At 38.1% G+C, this 10,663-nt stretch overlaps 1 protein-coding gene across 1 annotated transcript in view; it reads right to left on the reverse strand.

Annotated features, from left to right (window-relative positions):
* ZNF804B (zinc finger protein 804B) overlaps positions 1–9,783 on the reverse strand; it is a gene marked incomplete at both ends in the record, with an annotated part of 502,854 nt that extends 493,071 nt beyond the window's left edge. Inside the window, one exon of the mRNA XM_082845949.1 lies at positions 9,676–9,783. Within this exon, the coding sequence (XP_082702075.1) occupies positions 9,676–9,783 (108 nt within the window). The remainder of the gene's footprint in view (positions 1–9,675) is intronic.
* Positions 9,784–10,663: the final 880 nt, after the last annotated feature.

Here is a 10,663-nt window from a genome sequence, read left to right on the forward strand (position 1 = left end):
ATGATTTGTGACAATTTATATATTACATTATTCTTCAGTACAAAAGTTAAAAAACAACTTTCCATTTAGATACCACTATGTCTAGAATAGAAAATGGTGAAGATTTCATGAAATTATAATTTCAACTCATCCCATCACTTTTTATTTATAACTAGTTTTTTTTTTGCCCCCTAGGAAATGTTCAGATATCTAAATCAAAGACTAAACAAACTAAGAAAGATAGCATTAAAATGTGCCTTTAAAATGATCTGGTTTTGTGTTCTTAAGTTTATCTTCTGTATAAATGATGTATACAGTGTAAAAGGGAACTATCTGGAAAAAGTAGACATGATTTGAAAGTGTGGATGATATTTGTCTAAATATATGAAAATATTTTATTGAGTTTACCACCTTTCAAGAATATAAGAAACATCAGTATATTGTACTTCAAAACATCTATCACATTAAAAAGTGTAATCAAGCATTTTGAGTTGTACAAAGTTCAATTAATATATAAGAAAATAAAGCAAGTGATGTACATGGAAGAAGGTTAGTTAGTTCTCACAAATTTTTCAGTCCTTTAATGAAAAATCACTAACTCTCTCTGAATAGTTGAAAGGATGTTAACACTGAAGAGGTTGTAGATCTATCCTTTTGCTTCCAAAGGGCATGCTGAGGACCAGTGAGTAAATGGAAGGAGGCAGAGACATTTGGGGAGGGCAGAAGAGACGTAGCATTAATTATACTAGTCTCACTAGAGGATTAATCACGTTGGTGAGCAGAGAGGTCCCCTACCACTGGAAATGTTCACCCATGTTAAGAGTAGTTGTGTTCGTTTCCTATGGCTTCTCTGACAAATTACCACAAACTTTCTGGCTTAAAAGACAACAAATTTATTATCTTATAGTCCATTAAGTCAGAAGTCTTACTAAGCTAAAATCAAGGTGTTAGCACAGCTGTGATTTTTCTGGAGGCTCTATGGGAAAATCAATTTACTTGCCTTTTCTAGCTTCAAGAGGTCGTAAGCATTCCTTGGCTGGTGGCCCCTTCCTTTATCTTCAAAAGCCAGCAGCATAGCATCTCAAAGCTCTCTCTCTCTGGCTCTGACACTTCTGCCTCCCTCTTATAAAGGTCCTTGTGATTCCACTGAGCTCACCTGCATAAGCCAGGAAAACCTTCTCAACGTCTTAATTTAGTCACATCTGTACAGTCCCTTTTGCTATGTAAGTTAACAGAGTCAAGGGTGTTGAGGATTATAATGTGGACATTTTTGGGAAGTCATTATTCTGCTATCACAGTGCTATATTAAAATATATACAGGGGGAGGCTAAACCAGATTGCTAAGAGTCCTTCCAATGTTTATATCCACTAAATAAGACAAAGAAGTCAAATATTTGTTAACAACTGTAGCAAAAGAAACTGACTATACAAAAGACCTGATTCTCTCCACTCTGGAGACTATTACTATCTTTCTGTATGTCCACTGGAGATGGCTGGATATTTTAGCTAAAGTTCATTGTTCAGAAGAAGTTCAAGCTTCTTTTGTGAACAGTGACCATATCCTGACTAATCCAAGACAAAAAAAGTACTAGCAAAACCTTGCTGGAAAGCGTGTGACTCATAAGTCGGAGAGGGTTGGCAATTATGCAATAACCACCCTGTAGCTGCTCCAGGATGGTGCTTTCTCAAGGGATACAGTGGCCAGTGATCAGGAAATTATTGTCTCTTTTTCAAAAGAAAGAAAAATGAGAGTGAGAAAAGGAGAAATGGTGTGTGAACCACTATTTTTCCTCCTTACGACACACTCCTAAATAGGAAGGGAATGGTCAAGTTCCTAACTTGTAATTCGCTTCACAGAAGCTACTAAATATGTGCCAATGAAAAATATGGCTTGACTAACTCAGGTATGAATTTCATCCATTTATATATAGCCAATCTTCAGCCTCTTGTGGCCTTTAACAAAAGATGTTCAGAAACGGTTACACGGAATAAAGCACTCTGCAATTGGGAATAATAGGAAGTATTAAATTATACTTGAGGCAACTGACCAAAGGATCTTGGTAGAATTGAAAGTAAGAAGGATCACCATGAAAACAGTGGCCACTTAATCCAGTAGAACAGTTTGCATTCTAAAAGATTCTGACTAACTACTTGGGAAAAAAATTCTCTAAGGAAAAGTTTTCTTCTTGGAGCTACCAGCAGGAACAAAGGGAACATATTTATACCAGTTAAATTTCTATTGAAATCCTTTTGTTTTCTATTGAAATCAATAATAAACCAGAAGCTGTGCTTAGCTCTGGGGATATAAGGACAATGGCAAACACAACCCCAAGGATCTCACATCTCATGGCGAAATGGAGACCAATAAACAAACACAATTCAGTGATTATCAAGGCAAGCAATGGATGTGACTAGAGCCTGAAAAAGAAGCACCTGACCCACGAGATAAGGGAACTTCGTGTAGACTCACATGAGGACCCAACTCTTTAATTAAGTCTGAAAGAATATATAAGATATGTCCCAAAAAATGATGGCAAAAAGAGGATTTGTAGCAGACAGAACAGCATAGGCAATGACATAAAGGTCTATAAACACCCATCATAGTCAAGAGCTTTGAGTAGCTCAGTATGGCTGGACCATAGGATCAGGTGGGAGAAAAGAGTTAAAGCTGAAGAGGTAGGTGGGGGCTAGATCATGAAGACTCTTAGATATCACCCAAGGACTATGAACATGTTCAGATACTGAGAAAATATGTAGTATGGACACCTCTTTGTCTCTTGACTTCACATTTAGATGAAGCAAATCAACAGGGAGGGTCAGATTTCAGTGAGCCTCCTCCATCCCCTCCATCATTCAATAAGGCGTTCAATAGTTATCTTCTCTTTAGAATCTGGTATTTATATCATTCACAAAGAGGAAATGCATATCACCTTTGCTTGCCAAGGAACATGTTAGGGAATATAATTATTCATAGCAAAATGGAGATCTGAAAAGGACACATGTGGGGGGAAATTGACGGTATTTTTCTGTCGCTGGGAGGTAACATGAGACAAATGAAGTGCTGTGTAATAGCTGTGGGAAAGAGGGCAGGGGAAGAACACTGGTAGGAGGTGGGTTCTGAATGGAGATACGGGGGAAGCTCTAAATTCTGAGCTAGAGATGAATGTTACGTGTGGATGGTGGACAGAGAAGGAACCTGCAGGCTTGGGTGGGGCAGCAGACAGAACGGGGTGTCTCTCACCATTTGCAGGGGCCTGTGCCTCTGGAGTTCGAAGTATATGCCATCATTTATACAGGAACCAAAAAAGATGCTGGAAAAAACCAGTAACCATGCTAATGAAAGGAATAAGGATCAATGGCAAGAAGAATAACGGGGAGGGAAAAGACTGTTTAGAAAAACAAAATAAATTGGCAGTATGCGTTTCAAAATAAACTATGTTCTGCCTCTTACACCCACACAAAAGTGAAAGCAAACTTGCCAAAAGGAATCTGCCAATTCTCAAAGCAAAAAATTGGCAGCCCTAATTATATTTGCTACAAATGAACAAAATGCATCCTCTCCAGGAATCACGCTCAAGACTGTCCAGTCTAAAATCCTGAGCAACATCCCTATCGTTGGAGGGTCTATATTTTATTATTTATTTATAGCCTGCTTGCTTTCACAGCAGACCTAAGTCATCTAAAATAAACTTTATACGTTAAAACAATAAATATAAATTTAAAAGAATGAAAGTCATGGAAAATAAAATTAAAATAAGAGCTAGACCGGGAATAGGAGATGAGTAGGGGTGAGGACATCATGCTGTTTTGAAGGCCAACGTCAATCCCCATCACGTGTGAAGCACACATTTGTCTCTGGGTTTCCCAACAGCCAAAGAAGAAAGGAAAGATAGTTAGCTCTATAGCTTTCTTTATATGTGAAGGAAAATTACACTGTCAGTTTTTTAGAAGTTAACATTTAAATTTTAGGTATCAAATTTGAATGAAAGAAGCATTTAGTTCAATGCATGTTATCAGGGGTCCATTTCGGGAAAAGTAGGATCATTAGTGAATATTTTTAAAATCCCTTTCCATTTTAAATACTGTATAATATTCCTTTGCATTTTTTGTCTTCAATAAGCTAACAATGTCTTAGTTACAACTGAGAATGCTGTCTAACTATGGAGTAATTCATCTTTCCACAGTTTCTTTTCACGTCCAATAAGTATTTCCAATGCAAGAGAGACTCTGGAACTCGGTGATTTATATATTCCTATTATCATCATAACTCTACACTGCATGAGAACATATCAAATATTTAATTTCTCTCTCTAGACCTTATCCACTAAGTAAGCCTGATTTACAAAATCTATCTACAAAAGGCTGCCACCTGTCATTTTATAGGAATTACCTGGAACACTATATTTGTTAAAACCAAAAGACATTTTCAAACAAAGTAGCATTTTTATTTCAATTTTGATTCAAATTATTTTCTACAAAATATGTACATATGTACTAAAGAATTATTCTGCCAATTATTCAAAATACATATTACTCTTCTTGATCTTTGCTCCCAGTAGAGCCTTAATCCTACTTACATCTCAAACCCTATTAATATTTAACACATGGAAAGTATGTATCTTAGTGCATATACATTATATAACAAAGATTTCACAGTTACAACTATGGCTAACTTTTTAAAAAAAACTACAAATGATTAAGTTCTATGCTAAATAACATCCCCGTTTAGCCTACACATGATGAAAATACATTTTATTTTGTTTCCAAAATATAGGGCAGAAACCTAAAATAGAGTTTATCTTAATTGTAAGTCTAAAAGAAACAAATCAAGAGACTGACTCGTCAAATTTTAATTGTGAAATAAATGTAGTATGAGCTAATAAAGTCACACATTATAGCACTCAAATACTTACTGGACTCTTCTTATCATGAAAATCTTCTGAAGTTACAGAAACATAAATTAAGTGCTAGAAAGTTGAGACTTATTTTGGAAAGCATAATGCCAACTACAAGTTTCCGAAATCAGTTAGCTGGGGGAGAGAAGAAATGGGTTGAAAAGGCAACTAGAGGACAGGAGACTGCTTAATACAATACTTAACATAAAGAAAACATGCATTGTAAGAATTGTAACTGAGTCTTCTTTACTGAAAACATCTGAAAGTTTCAACGTAAAAGGCAGTATATGTATTCATGAATTAAAGAAGAGGAGGCAGGTGCCTTCTCTACGGGAGAGCATATCTTCATAATCATATTTGGTACATGAAAAGTGCATCAGTTTGAGAGCATTTTTGGATGTGTTTAACATGTACTTAGTAAGCAAAAGTGAAATACATGCAATTATTATAGGCATTAGAAAAAAGAGCAAGGTTGTAACTGCACTCATTTCCTCATAAGGGATTCTCTGAATAGATACATTCTCAAGGTAATTAATCTTTTCTAGAACTTCTTTCAGTTATACATATACACTGATAATTTTTAAAAGAGAACTTTATAGAATCTTTTAGTCCATTTAAAATGCTTGTTTGTTTGTATGCCACCTCCTTCAATTAGGTAATTTAGTCAGATATATAACTTAGAATAAGATCACTAAACAAAACAAAATAACAAGTAAACAACAACATCCAAGGACCCTGATCTGTTGCTGAGATGAAAATCCCAAGAATTTCCTTCACATCAAATATTTCAGAGGAAGACAACAGACATTCCCAGAAACAGATATTCCTGGTGTCTATCTATAGTGTTCCCAGGAATAAGCACTTCTTAAGAAGTATCACTCTAATAAGCTAACCATGTACCACAGATAAAATATAAAAAAATGATTATCATTAACATTTAATCACTACATATCCTGAATGATAGTCTTAATACTGACCACACACAGATTAAATAAACTATAACAAACCACACTTGCCTCTAAATTTGAGATGATATTTTACATTACTTAAGATAACTAAGAATCTATTCAAATATATTTTTGACACTACAAGAGGATATTACTTGTTTATTTGAATTCAAACATGGTGGTAAAAGAACTTTTAAGTTCCTGGATTGTAAGAAAGTTTTACCTTTAACATATCTGACAGTAAAGATTATAACGTAATATATAGGTAACTTCCTATACTTGAGCACTGGTAACAATGTGTGTATCTACATCTCTATCTATGTGTAAATACGCGCGCATGTGTGTATGATTTTTAAAGTCATCATTCATTCATATTATAGATTTGGAATATGGTGCGGGATAAATATCCTAAAATGTGGGAGGGTATAAATTTACTTTCTAAAATTGAAGACTTACCAATAAGCACTATGCAATACTCTCTGTCACTTTTCTTTAATCTATCCCTGGATTTAAAGTAACATAAACTAACTCAAATCAATTATTCACATCCTAATTAGGATGGATGAAAAGCAATAAGCTATTTTTTTCATACCAAGTCACCAAAAAGAAGAGAGATGTAACAGATAAGACATTTGCATGTTTTCACTTTGAAGATAGGAACTGCATTTCACTCTAGGATTTTCAGTTCACTGATCTGTGAAAACTGTTTGGGAAAACAATGCTTTATTTATATCTCAAGTATCCCGTTGAGTATTTACTACAAGAGTTCCATATAATGAGTCAATGTTTTCTAAATGAAATTCTTTGAAATAAAAGTGTATATAAATATAATCATTGCCTTTTTTACTGTTAGTTTAATATCACGTGTTCAGATTCTACAGACGTGATTTGAACATGACAAATTATACAACTGCTTTAAATATATACCTGAAGAATTATAAGACACTGACATGTTAAATTCATATTACCCAGGTGTATTTATATCAGAACTACCAAAGAAGAAACTCATTATAGGAAAAAGGAAGTGTGGTTTTTCTCCATTCTATAACAAAGTTACAAAATAGTCTTATTCAATAACTGTGTTATGCGCTACTTTTAAACAGCTCTACTAAAGCAGAAAAGTATGGATTAAAATAGGCAGAACACTCAGATTGAAAAAGTAAGAACCAAAGTTGAGATCATTGTAGAATTTAGTGAAAATGAGTTAAATCAGTGAGTCATACCCCAATCCATAATCCCAGATAAACTGAGTTTCAGTGACTGGAAATAACTAAGTCATTGACATAGAGGTCAATCTGAGGCCATTCTGGGAACTAAGTTTGGAAAAAAATTACTGTCAGAGTAGATATATATTTTAATAAAAAATAAATGACTGTATACTATGGATCTGTGAGTTTAATATTTGTACTGATAAAAAAAATCAATAAACTTATGTTAACCTGAAAGTAACTTGGGGGGGTGTATTTCTGAATATAAAAAAAAATGATGTATAACCAGCTTTCAGTTTTATGCTTTGCAACTCATTAATGAAGAAGGCAAATATAAATTCATCTGGACCAGGGAACTATTACTTAAATTCTCAAGGGTCTATGGTCCAGAAGATAGTGACCTATTTCAATTTAGGGAGAAAGACTAAATGTTATGCAATGTGAATGCATTTCTGACTTAACAACCTGCCCGTGACAGAGAATGAATGAACATCAATTTTCACATACTGCTCATCTCATGTGAGAAACTTTTCAAACCTTGAAAAAGTCATTCGAATTCCATAGCAAAATGTAAAAGAAGACAAAATAAATCAGGTTTAGGAAATACCTACGCAGACTAATTCAGATATTTTAAAATGGTGCAAATGTAATTTAAGTACAGTCAAATCTGTAAACATTGGAGAGAACAGCCCAGCGAATCAAAGTGTGGAACCTAGGTAAAAGTAAACGAATCAGTATTTTAGTGACAACCAGCCCAATAATGAATAAGAATAGCGTCGTGTGGGTGTGAGCCTCTGGTCAGCCAGCAGGGCCATGTGGGTTATGGGCTGTCTTCTTACATCCACATTCATATGTCCAGTCCCTATGGGGTCACTCAGGCCCCTGGGAGATGAAGGAGCATAATGGGGCGGCAGGGGTGCGGGGTGGGAGGGAGGCAGGACACCTTTTGACCTTGTGACAGAAATTCCCTCTGCAAACCCTATAGATTTTGGAAGATTAACACCACGTTCTAACTAACTTAAATGAAACCAAACAATGTAAGAACTATGAAGTAATTCTCCCTTTACACTGTGAATGATTAAGGCACATACCCTGTAATGCACTACCCAATTCAGATTTCCACAACCAGAGAGGGTCTGGGAAGACAGCCACAGAGCTTATCAAAGGGCGGAAAAATATCTATGAGAAAGATGGAACATTCTCGGGTTTCGAGATGAAATGAGCTTAAAGAAAAATTTGAAGAATTTAAGACTGCTCTAAGGAAGATTCTGACAGCATGGGTTGTTAAACATTAAGGTGGTTTGCTGAGACTGCGGAAATTCTGATCCTGAGAATCTTTAAAAATAGGAAAGATTCAGACCAGCTGCTCAGAAAGATTGAATGTGGGCTTTATGCATCTAAAACCCTTCAAGACGCTTCTAACCCTGTGAATTTAATTGTAAATGCCCATATAAACAGTATATTCCATCTTACACTTTTAATTCAATACTAAATAGTTGCAGGGGGTTTGCAATGACCTACTTTGTACAGTACATGAAAGCATGTGAGGCAATAGTTTTTCACAATTAGGAGTCCTAGTGATATCTCTGGGTACCTGCACTTTCTGATTTCAGATTTTTCATGCAAATCACATATAGCCCTTAATCACAGGTTTTTATAATATATTGTAGTTTTGAATAATTCATGCCGGTGAAACATTAAACCATGATGGAGAGAACCGAAAAATGAATAAATAAAAATCAGACACCTTCAATTTTCCCTCTTTATATCATACAAAACTTAAAGTACTAGTTTTCACCTTACACTAGAAAAATCGTTCTTTAAGTTTAGACCCTTAGTCACTTACTAAAAATCCAAAACTTTAAAAAATAAATCATGACTTTTTTTCTTGAAACACATTTGAATCCTTTAACAAAAAATGATTTATAGTATGTACTAAGGGATGAACTGACAATATACTGAAGTCATAGATTCTGGTCAAAATCATTTAACAAAAAATACTTACATCAAATAGTAAACTAAATTGAATAGTTTACTAAGTTAAATAGCAGTCACTCAAATTTGTACATGAATACATCTGTATATAGTACAAAAAACTGTCTAATTCATATTTTCACGAAGAACTCTTTGGCTTTCCCTGAAGAACCTACATAGTGAAGCATTAGATTTCATCCTATCGGGATCCAACACTTTTCCTTTTGCCCGGACCCTGATGCAAAATGTTTAGAGTTTATTTTCTTATAAAGTAAATGCAGCATTATTAAACTAATCCCAACTGATGACTTCATGAAGTATGGTTATAAAGTGCCACTAAAACTTTCTATACTGACCAAATCAGCAGATTCATAACTTGACACAGCACACAGGAGCTACCTTCACAAGCCTGCACTTAACTGCATTCAGTAAATATTTGCATACCTAGCACTATAGATGCTAATGACTGTGTTGAAAATACACATGTAAACACACACCCCTCACTGTGTAACAGTCTGTCAATAAACTGTCTAAACAGACACAATATACCTACGGTCAAGGTAGCTTATCCATCACCCCCTCATTGTGCCAGGACAATATCTTTTTCTGTTTATATTGATTTTGAACGTGTGTGTGTGTGTGTGTGTGTGTGTGTGTGTGCGCGCAGGTTACCAGAGAGGGAGATCCGTTCTTGCAGAGGGGCCCTCTGAAGACTCCTTTAATGCCCCGGTAGTGCCCATTGCTGAGATGTCTCGAACTGATGACCAGGTAACAAGCCATGTGGGTTCCGGGCGGGAGGTGTAGAGTCTCAACTCCTCACCAGGCGACCAGCCGTGGAAATGTGGGCTGGTTTTTCAGCAGCAACAGTGACTGCCACCTCCGGAGAAGAAGCGGCCAGCAGTAAGCAGGGGACGCTGCAGCCGCGCGTCCCCGCTCCTCGCCCAGCGCCGGGCTCCTGCTGCCGGCAGCAGCTGCTCTGACAGCGGCGGCAGCGGCAGCGGCAGCCACAGAGCACTTAGGTGACCCGACGAGCCAGTCCACATGCTGCTCTGGCCAGGTGGCTGCTCAGCCGCGGACGGCGATATATATAATTTTAAGGACAACTTCCTGGGTCCGCTAGGGAATCAGCAAGTCCTCCTCTCTTTCCCTCCCGCCCCCGCCTTCTCACCCAGTGCGCGCGCAGGGGATGCTCAGGCGCGGGCGCCCGGCGTCTGGCCCGAGCGTCCGCGGCCCTGCGGCGCCGCGAATCAGCAGCAGCAGCCTGTGCGGGGAGAGTGGCTGGGGGTCCTCGGAGCGCCAGATCGCTGCCCCCCTCTGCAGTGGCGGGGAGGGGGGCGGGGGAGGCGACGGGGCAGGCTGGGGTGAGAGCTGAGAACTGGGGACGCGGAGACTTGTGAGTGGGAGCTGTTAGCGCGACGGCTCGGAGCCACCCGGGAGGCGAGGGGCACGCCCGTGGCTCGGCGTGGAGGTGACAGCTGCGGCGGCTGCGGCGGCTGCGGCGGCTGGAGGCTCTCCGGGCTGCGGGACGCGAAGCCCCAGCATCCCGCCATCAGCCGCCCTGGCCCCCTGGTCCCTCCACCCGGTCTCTGGGCCAACTTTGCACTGTGCTGCGGCGGGCGGGATGACGGGAGGGCGCGGTGGAGGAGGTGCGCGACAGGAG

The sequence above is a fragment of the Leucopleurus acutus genome (assembly GCF_964270905.1).
Source record: "Leucopleurus acutus genome assembly, chromosome: 9".
NCBI classification, from domain to species: Eukaryota; Metazoa; Chordata; class Mammalia; order Artiodactyla; family Delphinidae; genus Leucopleurus; species Leucopleurus acutus.